The sequence below is a fragment of the Amphibalanus amphitrite genome, unplaced genomic scaffold, assembly GCF_019059575.1.
Source record: "Amphibalanus amphitrite isolate SeventyFive unplaced genomic scaffold, NRLGWU_Aamphi_draft 000410F_arrow, whole genome shotgun sequence".
NCBI classification, from domain to species: domain Eukaryota; kingdom Metazoa; phylum Arthropoda; class Thecostraca; order Balanomorpha; family Balanidae; genus Amphibalanus; species Amphibalanus amphitrite.
In genome coordinates, this window is record NW_024881904.1 from 474520 (window position 1) to 490292 (window position 15773).

The 15773-nt window shown below is 52.7% G+C and overlaps 1 protein-coding gene across 1 annotated transcript in view; it reads right to left on the reverse strand.

Moving 5' to 3' along the window:
* Positions 1 to 15324, reverse strand: part of LOC122390811 (uncharacterized protein K02A2.6-like) — a 91099-nt gene extending 75775 nt beyond the window's left edge. The window contains exons 1-2 of the mRNA XM_043384144.1: positions 15273 to 15324; positions 11418 to 14011 (exon numbers count right to left, since the gene is read on the reverse strand). Of these exons, the coding sequence (XP_043240079.1) occupies positions 11418 to 13655 (2238 nt within the window). The 5' untranslated portion in view covers positions 13656 to 14011; positions 15273 to 15324. The remainder of the gene's footprint in view (positions 1 to 11417; positions 14012 to 15272) is intronic.
* Positions 15325 to 15773: the final 449 nt, after the last annotated feature.

Consider the following 15773-nt stretch of genomic DNA (forward strand, 5'->3'; position numbering starts at 1 on the left):
TTTAACAAGCTGTGTAGAAAAGATGTATGAACAGGTGTACCAAAGACAGCGCAGGCGCTGCGCGACGCCGTTTTTGAGATGTTCGCGAGAAAAAAACCTAAGGGGGGCGTAACCCCCCCCCCTCCAGCACGGCGCGGATTAATGGGAGACAATTGAAATGCTCTTCTTCTGAACGAAAACAACCTCAACCATCGGGATGCAGGTAAATATGACACATTTAATCGGTAAATTAATCGTGATGTGACCACTTCTATGTTACTGAGGTCATCTCAGGTCATCAAAGGTCTCCAGTAGATTTTGGACAATAACTTTTGATAGAGATATGGTAGAGCAATGAAACACCCTATATAATTATTTTCCTTCTCGAAAATATGGATCGACTAATATGCAATATGACCTTTACCGGTTATGTTATGACCTTTACCTTAGGTCAAATTCTCAAATGCCCTTTTATGTTATGTCAAATTCTAGTTCATTTGACTCGTCTGTCTCGAAAAATGGAACACGATGCTGGTTGAACTAATCTCGTGCAGGTCTGAGCCAAAAGGTGTTACAGATAAACGTCCTCCGCGAAAACGTATATTTTGAGGCTAAAACGTTTACCTTAGGTCAAATATGAGATAATCAATAAGAGAGAGCATAAGAAAGAGCTATCGAATATGCGCTTTGCTGCGGCGCTGTAGTTCAATCTCTTTCTGAATCCTGACTTATGCGCCGCTTTGTCGAAAAATGTCAACATCGGCGAAATTTGATTTTCGGTTGTCGCTGGTGACCTGACCTTCGACCAGTTCGACCTAACCTTAAAATGATCTAAGTAGTTTTGTAATAGTTTTTGACGCTCTTTCGAACGCCGCCTACTGCGTGTCTCGACATGGCCCACAAGCTGAGTTAGAAGTGGGTGTTCAAACACCCCCAGCAGGTTCAATAAAAAAAACACTTACGCTGGGGGCGGCACCGCACTGCTAGGCGCTATCGGCATCGCAATAATGGGCGGCACAGCGCTGAGGGGCGCCACTTGCATTGAGGGGTGGCATTGTACGGTGAAGGGGCAGCGTCGCGTTGAGGGGCGGTAGGTATCGCAGCGAGGGTGGCACTTACAAGGCTGCCTAATAAGGAACGCTTGGCACATCCAAGCCCAGCTCGGCGCCGCCTAGCTGCTGCATCCTGAAAAGGGCCCTTGGTGTCGATGAGAAAGCCCCATTGTCAAATAATTGCCTAGCGTCAGTGGTTTCGGGGGGGGGGCGACCGAAGTATCCAATTCAGTTTCGCGTCAGTGACTACTGGAGGGCGTCAACGACCTCGGATAGGGCGAATGTGATCTTCAGAAGGGCACCGGGTGCTCTAGAGGGGTGCAATGCTTGGATGGGGTCACTGCTGCCTTCAGTAGGGCGTCGGACGCTCTGGAGGGGCGCCATTGATCTCGGATGGTCCGACTGGGATTTTCAGAGGGGCATCAGTGGTTTCAGAGGGGCGCCATTGATCAAGGATGGGCCGACTGAAGCCCCGGTTCAGGCGGGTGCCAGTGGCTCTTGAGGGGCGCCAGCGACCTCGGATTGATGGGGCGACTGTGATCTTTAGAACGGCGTTGAGGGGCGCCATTGGGCATGGATGGGGCCACTGTTGCCTTCAGCAGGGCGCCGCAGGGAGGCTCTGGAGGGGCTTGAGCTTGGGTGGGCCGACTGTAGTCTCCAGGGGCGTTGTCTCGGATGGGGCGAATGTGATTTTCAGAGGGGTGCCGGGTAGTCTAGAAGGGCGCCATTGGTTTCAGAGGGCTGCCATCGATCTTAAGATGGGGCAGCTGTAACCTTCTTTTAGATGGGCGTGATCTTCAGAAGCGCGCCGGACGCTCTGGAGGGGCGTCATTGGGCTTGAATGGGGCGACTTTAGTCTCAAGCGGGACGACTTTAGTCTCAGGGGGGTGGGGCGCTAGTGGCTCTTGAGGGCGCTATTGATCTCGGATACGGGCGACTGTGATCTTGAGAAGAATGCGGGTGCTTTAGAGGGGCGCCAGTGGTTTCAGGGATCGATCTTGGATGGGTCGATTGGGGCAGCTGTGAACTTCAGAGGGGCGCCGGGTGCTCTAGAGGGGCGCCATCAAGCTTCAGAGGGGCGCCATGGGGCGACTGTTCCGTTTAGGTGGGTGCCAGCGGCTCTTCAGGGGCGCCATCGACCCTGGGGGTCCGGAATATTCTGGTTTCCGGAGGGGCGCCCTTCAACATTTGGGGGCTCAGGTCGTATTTGGGGGTGCCCTGGAGATTATTTAGGTGTCCACTATCCAGGCACCCCCAAAGAGATAATGAGTTCGATCCCTGCCTGCACATCTCTTTTTAATTCATGTTCTCTCTGTAAAACGGCATCAGCCTAGTCGGCGCCAATTGGGGCGCCATTTGGGCGGCTGGGCGGAAAGGGGGGGCCATGGCCCCCATGGCCCCCCCTGTCTACGCCACTGCCCTGCTGTGTCTTTAGAGGGAAGCAATATGACTCTAGAGATGATATGATGATATAAAACTCCAAGAGGGCGGCGCTGTGACTTCCAGGAGCTTCACTACGACTGCGAAGGGCGGCACTATGACTTCAGAGGGCGGCTTTAGGAATTCAGAGGGATACCTACTAGTTACTACCACCTCAGGGAGTTACACTTCTTTAGACTAGAGAGCGGCAATACTACTTCAAAATGCAAGCTATGCCTTCAGAGGGCGGCGCTATGACTTCAGGGAGCTTCAAGAAGACTGCGAAGGGCGGCACTATGACCTCAGGGGGCGGCACTATGACTTCAGAGGGCGGTCAAGAGGGCGGCACTACGAGTACAGAGGGCGGCACTACCATTTCTGAGGGAGGCATCACGAGTTCCGAGGGCGGCATCACGAGTTCCGAGGGCGGCATCACGAATTCCGAGGGCGGCACTTCTACTTCAAAGAGCAGCAATGTGATTGTAAAGGGCGGTACTTCGTCTTAACCCTCGCCCTGGCAGGGCATTTTTCATAACACGGCTTGGCAGGGGGGGTCGATGCGACCCCCCCCCTCGCGATTGGCTCCAATGGCACCTAGAAACACCAAATTTGGTAGGTAGGTGGGCCCCCTGGAGTTCTCGCCCCTGTGCAAATTTGGTTGCTCTAGGTCAATATTTAGGGGGGTTTTGGGGGGGTATAAATGTAAAAATTTCGCTAAAAACAGGTCAAAAGTTTTTCGCTTATAACTTTTGATCTGATTAAGATAGAGCAAAAAGAAAAGCACCAGTGAACTCAGCACGTCAAGGCGCGTCGAATGATATACTTTTAGCTTGCTTAAGTGTACTTAACGTTTTTCTTAAATTTTAAGTAAACTTAAATAGATAAATTAAGTTCAAGTTAACCAAATTGCATCATATCGCATATCATTCGATTCGGCTGATCACCAGGAACACAATGATACCATTTTTAAGCTCTAGCGTCATTATGTGCCAAGTTATTGGCAAAAACGTCATTTGACCTCAGTTGACCTCATTTGACCTGACCCATGGATAAGTACACCAAACAAAGCAGCACCAAGTGACCTGCTGTTAAGTACCGTGGTTTCAAAGCACAAAAGTGATAGAACGAAGCGGATATCTCCAGTATTTTCCGAATTTAGTATTTTCCCATAGGCTTAACATTACGACGTAATGACCTCTAACTGACCTCAGGTCAGTGACCTCAAAAAAGCCGGACTATATGTTATACAACTTGGTGAACTTAGCACATCCTGAAAGTTTGAAAGTCACCTGGACCTGAAATTTTCAGGTCATATGTAAAATGGTTGCCCCATAGGCTGTGCCAAATTTGGCGGCGCTGCGCGCCGCCGTTTTTACGCTATCTTCGAAAAACCTTAGGGGGGGTCGCATCGACCCCCCCTGCCAGGGCGAGTGTTAACCCCTGCCGTCGATGCGTCTTGACGAGCTGAACACAATGAGACCATCCACGCGTCTGTATCTTGTTCCTGTACGGAGTTATTGGCCAAAAACCTTTGGTGACCTTTGATGACGTCACATGACCTCACAGCTGCCCAACAGCAAAACAGACCTCAAGGTAGTGAAAGTTGATCGTATATGAAGTCATGTATGGTATATGGGGCCATTCCGACCCGTTTTAGTGGTAAAAACAGGGAGTTGATTTTTCCCCCATTGACTTATAATGGGGAGGTCGCGAAACTGACCTGACCTTAGGTCACCGATATCAAAATTCCGAGATAAACAAATTGCACATACTGGTACCCTAACTAAAGCCTGAAGAGAAGAAATTGATCGGTCAAAAACTCTAGCTCTGGCGTGATTGCAAACTTTTCTGAGGTAGGGTCACCAAACCGCCTCTGGTGACCTGACCTGAGGTCAGATCAACTCAAAATTTTCAGACATGTTGCGTAGAAGCCTTATAGGAAAAGTCAGAAAATTTGAGCTTCCTAGCTCAACGCGTTTGGGAGAAATAACCAAAAAACCTCAGGGGGGGCTCCTGAGGCCCCCCCCCGCCAGGAATAGGGTTAACACGCGCAGTGGAAGGGTTGCGAGTACTACGCCCAGTGGAAGGGGGGGCGGATGTCGCCCCCCCCCCTAAGATCTCAGCTCCCACTGGAGCTAGAAAGACGAAATTTGAAGGGTAGGTGAAGGCCATGGGGAACTCTGTTGTGTGTGAATTTCATAACCCTAGGTCAATATCTTCAAGGTCAAAAATGAGGTCAAAAGTGGTCAAATCTGCCATATTAGCGACTTTTTTGCGTTTACACGCCGATAACTCAAAAAGTTACCGGCCGATTTTATTTTTTCTTTCACTATACGAAAGAACATACATTTGTAAGTATGTATGGTGAATTTCTTGTTAATTCAACAATAAATTTGGCAGTTAGAAGCCTGCTAAGCGTAAGATGTCGCCGGCTGAAGCGGGATCGGCGGACGCGGGAAACGCGGCAATCACAATTTTGTGTTTATACACTCATAACTCAAGTTGTTACCGGCCGGTTTTCAAAATTCTTTGACCATAAGATTGCCTGTACAGTTCTTAGTCTTCTCACAAAATTTGACGCGAATCGAATATAATCAGCGGTAAGGAGCGCGATGTAAAGACGGAACCGTCCCGCCCCGGCACAGTCTACAATTCAGGCGGCGCGTAACGGCTAGCGCCGGCCGCCGCGCCGCCGCGCCGCCGCGGCGGCAGGATGTTTGACTTTACACCGCTATTACTAGAAAAGTTGTGACCCGATTTTTTTATTTCTTGCACGAGAAGATCCGCAGTTCAATTCTGGACAGGTAGCCAAAATTTCACATTAATATCATGTTTGCGGCGCGAGTTATTGGCGAAAAACAGGAGGGGTGGGCGAAATCCGCCCCCCCTTCCACTGCGCGTGTTAACCCTATTAGTGGCAGGGGGGGGGGTTGTTTTTATCCACCCCTCAGGTTTTTCGGGAATATCTCCGAAACCGCTGAAGCTACGATGCTGAAATTTTCTGACTTTTCCTAAAACTAAATTGGGCACATTCCCTGAAAATTTCAAGCTCATACCTTTACCACGGGCGGCTCCAGAGCACTGGGAATTGGGGGGTCCTATTCGTGAAGCGAGTCATTTGGGCGAAGATCACGATGCTGCACCAGTTTTACGAACAGTGAATGAAAGGTATCATGTGATAACATATACAAAGTTATTGTGCAACCTCTTTTGACACGTTTTTGCTATAATAGGCGGATCCAGGCGTCCAAAAAGGGGGGTTATTTTTTACCTCCCAACATAGGTGCCCTGACACCGCCTATGCATGACCAATACAATTTTAGTCGTTCTCTCATAAGAAAATTGTAACATAACAAGACCATTGCCACCCTTTTTAGAAACAGTACCAACAAAAACCTTATTTACTATACTTTTTGTGTACCCCCAATCTCAATGATCTGTATCCGCCTATGATTTTTGAAAATGCATATTTTTAGCATCCATGTGAATTCCTGGTTCATTCTCTATCGATCAGCAAAAGTTGCGTTAAGATTGGTTCAGAAACCTGGCCGTGATAAACAGTCTAAAATTTATCTGCAATTTGCCCGTTTTTACCCACCTGTACCCCCCCCCCTATTGACATTTTTTTTAATTTAGTTTTTAGAAATGTAGATCACGTTGAGCGAAATCGAATGCCGTTTGAATTTTGAAAATCGGCCCGTTAGATCTCGAGATATCAAGGGGGGGGGTCGTAAATAGCCCCCCTGCCACTAATAGGGGTAGCAAGGAGCCTGCCACTAATAGGGTAACCAGGAGCCTGCCACTAATAGGGTTAACCCGCGCATGACTGGGGGGGGGGCTCTTGAGAGCCCCCTCCCGTTTTTCGGCAATATCTTCTAAACCGCTTGACGGATCAACACGAAACTTGCCGTACCCGCAGCGGCATCAATTTGACACCTTGTGTTAAAATTTAAACTTTCTAGCTACCATTGTTGGGCCGAAAATGACGTCAGAGTGACGCCATGTCGGCCAAATTTTCATGCAAAATATTGACTTACGGCAAACGCTCTCAGGAGCTTACTTCTAAAGCTAGATCTAATTTCGTTGCATCAGCAGACAAAAAATAGGTACACGTGGCTTTCAAACTGCAATCTCTAATTTTCGAAATTTTGGAAATTTTGAAAAATATAAATTTACATTTATAAAAAAATGTATTTGTTTTTTTTTCAAAAAGTTTTTGATTTTTCGCAAAAACCGAATAAATGTGATAGAACACACTGCAGTGGCGTAGACAGGGGGGGCCATGGGGGCCATGCCCCCCCTTTCCGCCCAGCCGCCCAAATGGCGCCCCAATTGGCGCCGACTAGGCTGATGCCGTTTTACAGAGAGAACATGAATCAAAAAGAGATGTGCAGGCAGGGATCGAACTCATTATCTCTTTGGGGGTGCCTGGATAGTGGACACCTAAATAATCTCCAGGGCACCCCCAAATACGACCTGAGCCCCCAAATGTTGAAGGGCGCCCCTCCGGAAACCAGAATATTCCGGACCCCCAGGGTCGATGGCGCCCCTGAAGAGCCGCTGGCACTCACTTAAACGGAACAGTCGCCCCATGGCGCCCCTCTGAAGCTTGATGGCGCCCCTCTAGAGCACCCGGCGCCCCTCTGAAGTTCACAGCTGCCCCAATCGACCCATCCAAGATCGATCCCTGAAACCACTGGCGCCCCTCTAAAGCACCCGCATTCTTCTCAAGATCACAGTCGCCCGTATCCGAGATCAATAGCGCCCTCAAGAGCCACTAGCGCCCCACCCCCCTGAGACTGAAGTCGTCCCGCTTGAGACTAAAGTCGCCCCATCCAAGCCCAATGACGCCCCTCCAGAGCGTCCGGCGCGCTTCTGAAGATCACGCCCATCTAAAAGAAGGTTACAGCTGCCCCATCTTAAGATCGATGGCAGCCCTCTGAAACCAATGGCGCCCTTCTAGACTACCCGGCACCCCTCTGAAAATCACATTCGCCCCATCCGAGACAACGCCCCTGGAGACTACAGTCGGCCCAACCAAGCTCAAGCCCCTCCAGAGCCTCCCTGCGGCGCCCTGCTGAAGGCAACAGTGGCCCCATCCATGCCCAATGGCGCCCCTCAACGCCGTTCTAAAGATCACAGTCGCCCCATCAATCCGAGGTCGCTGGCGCCCCTCAAGAGCCACTGGCACCCGCCTGAACCGGGGCTTCAGTCGGCCCATCCTTGATCAATGGCGCCCCTCTGAAACCACTGATGCTCCTCTGAAAATCCCAGTCGGACCATCCGAGATCAATGGCGCCCCTCCAGAGCGTCCGACGCCCTACTGAAGGCAGCAGTGACCCCATCCAAGCATTGCACCCCTCTAGAGCACCCGGTGCCCTTCTGAAGATCACATTCGCCCTATCCGAGGTCGTTGACGCCCTCCAGTAGTCACTGACGCGAAACTGAATTGGATACTTCGGTCGCCCCCCCCCCCGAAACCACTGACGCTAGGCAATTATTTGACAATGGGGCTTTCTCATCGACACCAAGGGCCCTTTTCAGGATGCAGCAGCTAGGCGGCGCCGAGCTGGGCTTGGATGTGCCAAGCGTTCCTTATTAGGCAGCCTTGTAAGTGCCACCCTCGTTGCGATACCTACCGCCCCTCAACGCGACGCTGCCCCTTCACCGTACAATGCCACCCCTCAATGCAAGTGGCGCCCCTCAGCGCTGTGCCGCCCATTATTGCGATGCCGATAGCGCCTAGCAGTGCGGTGCCGCCCCCAGCGTAAGTGTTTTTTTTATTGAACCTGCTGGGGGTGTTTGAACACCCACTTCTAACTCAGCTTGTGGGCCATGTCGAGACACGCAGTAGGCGGCGTTCAAAAGAGCGTCAAAAACTATTACAAAACTACTTAGATCATTTTAAGGTTAGGTCGAACTGGTCGAAGGTCAGGTCACCAGCGACAACCGAAAATCAAATTTCGCCGATGTTGACATTTTTCGACAAAGCGGCGCATAAGTCAGGATTCAGAAAGAGATTGAACTACAGCGCCGCAGCAAAGCGCATATTCGATAGCTCTTTCTTATGCTCTCTCTTATTGATTATCTCATATTTGACCTAAGGTAAACGTTTTAGCCTCAAAATATACGTTTTCGCGGAGGACGTTTATCTGTAACACCTTTTGGCTCAGACCTGCACGAGATTAGTTCAACCAGCATCGTGTTCCATTTTTCGAGACAGACGAGTCAAATGAACTAGAATTTGACATTACATAAAAGGGCATTTGAGAATTTGACCTAAGGTAAAGGTCATAACCTAACCGGTAAAGGTCATATTGCATATTAGTCGATCCATATTTTCGAGAAGGAAAATAATTATATAGGGTGTTTCATTGCTCTACCATATCTCTATCAAAAGTTATTGTCCAAAATCTACTGGAGACCTTTCATGACCTGAGATGACCTCAGTAACATAGAAGTGGTCACATCACGATTAATTTACCGATTAAATGTGTCATATTTACCTGCATCCCGATGGTTGAGGTTGTTTTCGTTCAGAAGAAGAGCATTTCAATTGTCTCCCATTAATCCGCGCCGTGCTGGAGGGGGGGGGGTTACGCCCCCCTTAGGTTTTTTTCTCGCGAACATCTCAAAAACGGCGTCGCGCAGCGCCTGCGCTGTCTTTGGTACACCTGTTCATACATCTTTTCTACACAGCTTGTTAAATTTCAGATGAGGGTCGTTCAAGGTCAGGTCACTAGGGCACGTCAAGTGACCTTACCTCAAAAAAGTTAAAAGACCTAAGAGTTAGCCGTTGGCAGTTTCCAAAATTGTTGAAATGGACTAAATTTTACCTTTGATGACCTCTGGTGACCTGACCTTTGACCTGACCTAAAAATTGAAACGAAGTCATTCCGTCATTATTTTTGACGCTCTTTCGATTTCCCCTTACCGCGTGTCGCTACGTGGCCCAGGAGCCGAGTTAGAGGGGGGACGTGAAAACACCCCCCCCCCCCCCAGCACGACACGGAAAGCACAGGCCACCAGCACGTTAGCTTATAGGTAGTCGGTAACTTATAGGTACTTAAAGAGAGGTCGCAAAATTGACCTGGCCCTCAAGGAAGATATTTGGTCTGGGGATTACGCAAGGCGAATGTTCGGTGAGATCAGCAGGTTTCTATGGCACTTATTCAAAGTCGACCATGCACACTCACATCATCAAAAGTCGTCTTCTATACTACGCCGGCCGAAGACATTCTTAACCTTCGTGCCACTATATGGGACAGTCTCACGCCTCACCCATCTGGCACTCATGCAGTCATGAGTGTCTGAGATTCTAAGCACGGCCACCCCGGTCGACCAGAGGCTGCAGTCCACAGGTCACTTTGGTTCAGTGAGTGAACCTGTATGTTTGTTTTTTTTTTTTTTTGCAAAGAATAAAGATTGTGCCTATCGATCAACGCATATTTGACCGTTTCGAATTCGAGTGGGTGTGTATTTTGAGAATAAGATGTCCGTAGCCTGAGCTCGTTTCCTATATCGTGCTAAATATGCATAAAGATAAAGGCTTTTGATAAAAAACACTGGGCTGCAAATTGCATTAATTGGATTTTATGAAAAATCAGCGAAACCTGGTTCTGATACTCGTGCCGGGTCCGTAGTAACACCTAGTAAATCATGCATGAATATATGACGTTACATTTTAGACTGACCCCCTGTCACTAGCTCACTATGGCGCCCCTCTCAAGGGAAAAAGTCGCCCCCTCGAGCACCATGGCCCCCCTTTCGCTGATTTCTGGCTACGCCACTGAACACACACCATTGAACTAATCTAGCAAGTTTTAGCCCAATATCTTCAAAAATAGCCAAGTTATTCGCATTATTGTGAAAATTTTACAATTTTATTTTTTTTTTCAAATCCATTTTTCAGTACGTTCTTGACGTCGTACAGCAATATAAATGGCACCATCGTGTTCCTGAGCTCAAACTGCATCTGATAGGCACCTTTTTTATTGAAAAATTTCATTTTCAAAATTTGACCTTTTCTGACCTGAAAGTGACCTGACCTTCGATAATTCAGCTGACAATGACCTCAAATGACACATACGACACTATTTTCGAAATCTACGAGTAAAATGGACCATAAAACATGCGTCACGTGACCGATAAATGATATACATGTTGTGCCCTCGGGGTGGGGGAGGTTTGGACAAACCTGCGTCCGCCTCACTTGCGGTTTATTCCCCCACACACACAACAGAAAAACACCTGACACGCATGGCACTATCTCGGCCAAGGTCAAGAACGGAAGAAGCTCTAGAGGTGACTCGACACCTCTTTGTCCTTACGACCCAAAACAGTTGACAATCATAAAGAGAGGGGGTGAACAGGTTATGCGAAATAAAGGATCGAAACTGAACAAAGCCATTTCGAACCAAACATATTACTAACTAAGTGTCGATCGTAATATCAAATCATAATCACCGCAACGACCAACACTATCAACAAAGGCGTAAAACTCAAACGATAATTGCGCGTCCGCGCCAATCGGCTGCGCGGTCAGCGCCACTAAATTAGTTCCCGCCACCACCCCTCTCTTTAATGGGAAACACTCCCGCTTCTTAAGCCTCCCACTATCCGCGGAAACCATTACACTCACAGCTATCAAACGTAACTTACGATGATAGCCCAATCCTAACGCTACTCGCCCGGAGTGAACCGATCTGGGCCTCTGCGACCCCGCCTGCTACGGCGGGGCCCTGGCTCACCCGCCGGGGCGGTACACTTTGGGGTTGGACAGCGGCTGTGAGCAGCACTTCTGAGTGCCGAGGAGCGGGTGCGCACTGGCGTGGGGCGGGGCTCAGGAACTGGATTAGCACCACCGCCGGGACCACCCCGCGGCGCGGCCGCGTCCTCACCTTCTGGCCGGCCGGGCACCAAGCGTCTAGCGTGGACACGCTCGCCGCTGGTGAGCCGGTAACTTACCGGGCCAGTCCTCCGGCTGATCTGCACGGCCCTCTGGCCCTCCACACGCCCACTCACCGGCTGTCGGACCCGAACCCAGTCGCCGACGCGCCAGCGCGGGGCGCCAGTCGACCCCCGGTCATATCTGGCTTTGTAGGCCGCCTGATACTTTTCGTGTCGCGCACGAAGCTCACTGCCGGTGTCCGGCGAGGAAACCTCACCTGGCACGACGTCCAGCAACGTCCGTGCCTCCCGCCCCCTCATCAGCCGGAACGGCGTCACTCCCGTACCTGCGTGCGGGGTAGCCCGGTACTCAGTGAGGAACCGCCTCAAGTACTCCGAGCGCGGCTCCCGGGCCAGCCGTGCCGACTGGATGGCGTCCTTTACCGTCCGATTCAGACGCTCCACCATGCCACAGGACTGCGGAGAGTATGGTGAGCTGAAAGTCTGCTTGACCCCCAGTCGGGTCAAAAAATCACGGAGTTGGGCAGACCGGAACGCTGGACCGTTGTCGGAGACCAGCTCCAACGGCAACCCCTCGCGGCTGAACACCGCCTCCAGGAAGCTGATTATAGACGCCGCCGTCGCGTCCCGACACAGCGCCACCTCTGGCCACCTGCTGAACATGTCGCACAAGACGATGCCGTACCGCTCGTGCTGGGGCCCATGCATGGGCCCAATCACATCGATCATGAGGCGCTGCCACGGACCGTCCGGAAGAGGAATCGGCTGGAGAGGGGGCCGCTCCTGCCGCACGTGGCCGTCATGCTGCGTGCACACCTCACAGCTCCGCAGGAGGTCACGTACCTCCTTGTCCAGCCGCGGCCACCAGAACTGCGCGCGCAGGCGCTGCTTGGTCCTTGTCTCACCTTGGTGACCCTCGTGGGCGTTCCTCAGGACGCGCTCACGCAGCGCCGCCGGCACAACCAGTCGCTCGCCGCGGAAAAGCAGCGGTCCGAGCTGGGACAGTTCGTCTCTCACCTGGTAAAAACCAGTCGCCCGAGGATCGACATCCCTCTGGCGAGGCCACCGTCCGGCGAGGTACCCCCGGATCACGTCCAGACACTCGTCTGACGCCGAGGCGTCCCGCAGCTCCTCCTCCGTGACTGCTGCCGCTAACGACAGAGCCGCGATCTGGATAGAATCATCATCAGGCCACCAGGTCTCGGCGACCGGCAGACGGGACAGGCCGTCCGCCACTCCGTTCCGCTCCGACCTGACGTACTCGACGTCGAACGCAAACTCCAGCAGCCGGGCCTCCCACCTCGCGACTCGCCGGCCGACGCGGTTGGAGCCCTTGACACCGAAAATGGTGCAGAGAGCCTGGTGATCGGTTCGGAGGGTGAATCGCCGACCCCACAGGTAGTGGCGAAACTTCTCGACGGCCCATACACATGCCAGCGCCTCCTTCCTCACTACCGAGTAGTTGCGTTCGGCCGCCGAGAAAGACTTCGAGGCGTACGCAATGACCCTGGGCTGACCCGAGGCGTCCATTTGCGTCACGCACGCACCGCAGCCGACGTCACTGGCGTCAGTGGAGAGCACCGTTCGTAGCTCCGTGCTGAACATGCACAGTGCTGGTGCTTCGCTTATCGCGTCCTTGACGCGGCGGACCGCGCTGGACAGCGCCGCCGTCCACTCGAACTGGTCCGCCCGGAGCGCGGCCCTCAGCGGCTCTACTGCGTCCGAGAACCGTGGCAGAAACCGCGCATGATACCCTACGGCACCGAGGAATGCGCGCAGGCTCTTTTCGTCCCGCGGCTCGGCCGCCTCCAACAACGGCCTGATCCGCTCCCGGTCGATGCGGACACCAGCTGACGAGACCAGATATCCCAGAAAGGAGAGCTCGCTCTGATTCGTCACGCTCTTGGGCCAGTTGACCCGCACCTTGTGGGCATCGAAACGCCGCAGCACTTCCCTCAGACGGGCGTCGTGCTCGGCCTGGGACGGCGCGTGGACCAGGATGTCGTCCAGGTATACCTCCACGCCTGGCACCCCCTCCAGCATGGACGCCATCACTCTCTGGAAGCACGGCCCGGCGCTCGCGAGGCCGAAGTTGACGCGCCGGAACCGGTAGAGTCCCTGATGACTTATAAAAGTCGTTAGGTCTCTGCTGTCAGGATGGAGCTCCAGCTGGTGATATGCATCCTTTAAGTCCAGCCTGGAAAAGACCTGAGATCCACTCAGGCGGTCAAGGACATCTTCGATCCTGGGGAGCGGGTAGCCATCCGTAATCACAGCTTTGTTGACCCGCCTCATGTCTACACACAGGCGGATGGACCTATCCCGCTTCCTTCCCACCACAAGAGGAGAGACCCAGGTAGATGCACTGACCTTTTCAATTATCCCTTGCTCCTCCAGCTCCTTGAGCCTGGCACTCACCTCGTCCAGCACTGCCAAGGGCAGCCTCCGCAGGGGCTGGCGCACTGGCGCCACCCCTGGGTCGATGGTCACCCGGTGCTGGTAGCCCAGGATGGCTGGCTGCTCTCCTGACGGAGAAGCAGGTCCAGTCGGAGAGGCAGGTTCGGACGGTGAGGCAGGTTGACCGGCGTGAGGGCTGGCAGGTTCGGCTGGCCCGACGGGCGAAGGGACTGGGCTGGCGTGACAGGACGGGTCTGTGGACACAGAGCATACACTGTCACCAATAATGCACACTTTGAACAGTTTCATCATGTCCAGGCCCATCAGAGCACGACCATGCGGCACAACATACACAGTTACATCATGACGCTCCCCCCTGCATGACACATTTACCCTTTTTACCCCTAACACATCTAACACACTCCCCCCATATGAGCACAGGCGCTCTGCTGCTGGCTCAAGGGCCCCAGGCGCCAGGTGTCTGGGGAGGAGGGACACTGGGGAGCCAGAGTCTACCGTGAACACGACCTCCCTCCCCTCCACCTGGGCTGTCAGAGTCATTGGTGATGCCGCGATTGCCAGCACTTGAACACTGGACACCACTCGCTTCTGGACACAGTGCTGGGCAAAGTGATTCGCTTTCCCACATTTGGAGCACTTCACATTGACAGCAGGGCAACACTGGTCCCCTCGCCTGTGTCCAGCACGCCCGCACCCCCAGCACAGGCTACTGCTACTCCCTGCCGGCCTCTGCTGCTGAGGCTGTTGCTGATGAGTGGAGACCCGACCAGCAGCACGGGTCCTGGCCCCACCACGCTGAGGCCGCCGACGCTGCTGCTGCTGCTGCTGGACAGCCTGAACAGGAACTGGAGCAGCTGGTGCCTCCATCACCCGAGCCTCACGTTCAGCCGACTCCAGTGTGTCACTGATGGTGAGGGTGCGCTCCAAAGTCAGGTCAGAGCCCTCGATAAGAAGTCTCTGTCGCAACTTGGAAGAGTTAGTACGCTCGATGACCTGGTCCCTTATGAACTCGTCGGTTCTGTCACCATATTCACAGGAGCTGGCCAGCTGGCGCAGTATCGACACCCACTGCTGGACTGTTTCCTCAGTTTGCTGCACCCGGCTCCTGAAACGGTAACGCTCCACACACACATTCTGGCGAGGAGCGAACTGGGCCTCCAGGCGCCGCCTGGTGAAGGCGTACTGGTCCTCGCCTTCCTGCTTGACAGCAGCTGGGAGGGACTCGAAAATTCGCTGCCCCTCCGCCCCCAGGCACGTGAGAAGGATGGCCTCCTTGCGCGCAGCTGAAAATGAGCCGCCGCCCACGGCCACCAGGAAGTTATCGAACATCCTTATCCACCGCGGCCAGGCCGTACCGGGCTCGGCGCCGGCCGCCGGCAAAAACGGCGCAGGGGCCACCGAAAAATCCATGGCCGACAGTTATCACGGCCGCGTAAAAACTTACGCCTTGTCGCCACTTGTTGTGCCCTCGGGGTGGGGGAGGTTTGGACAAACCTGCGTCCGCCTCACTTGCGGTTTATTCCCCCACACACACAACAGAAAAACACCTGACACGCATGGCACTATCTCGGCCAAGGTCAAGAACGGAAGAAGCTCTAGAGGTGACTCGACACCTCTTTGTCCTTACGACCCAAAACAGTTGACAATCATAAAGAGAGGGGGTGAACAGGTTATGCGAAATAAAGGATCGAAACTGAACAAAGCCATTTCGAACCAAACATATTACTAACTAAGTGTCGATCGTAATATCAAATCATAATCACCGCAACGACCAACACTATCAACAAAGGCGTAAAACTCAAACGATAATTGCGCGTCCGCGCCAATCGGCTGCGCGGTCAGCGCCACTAAATTAGTTCCCGCCACAACAATACAATTTTCATGACCTAGCCCGCGACCTGGTGGGGGGGCTATTTTTTGTCCCCCTCCAGACTTTTCGATATATCTCCAGAACCGCTGCGCCGAGCGTCACCAAACTTTGAATACCCTCCCGGA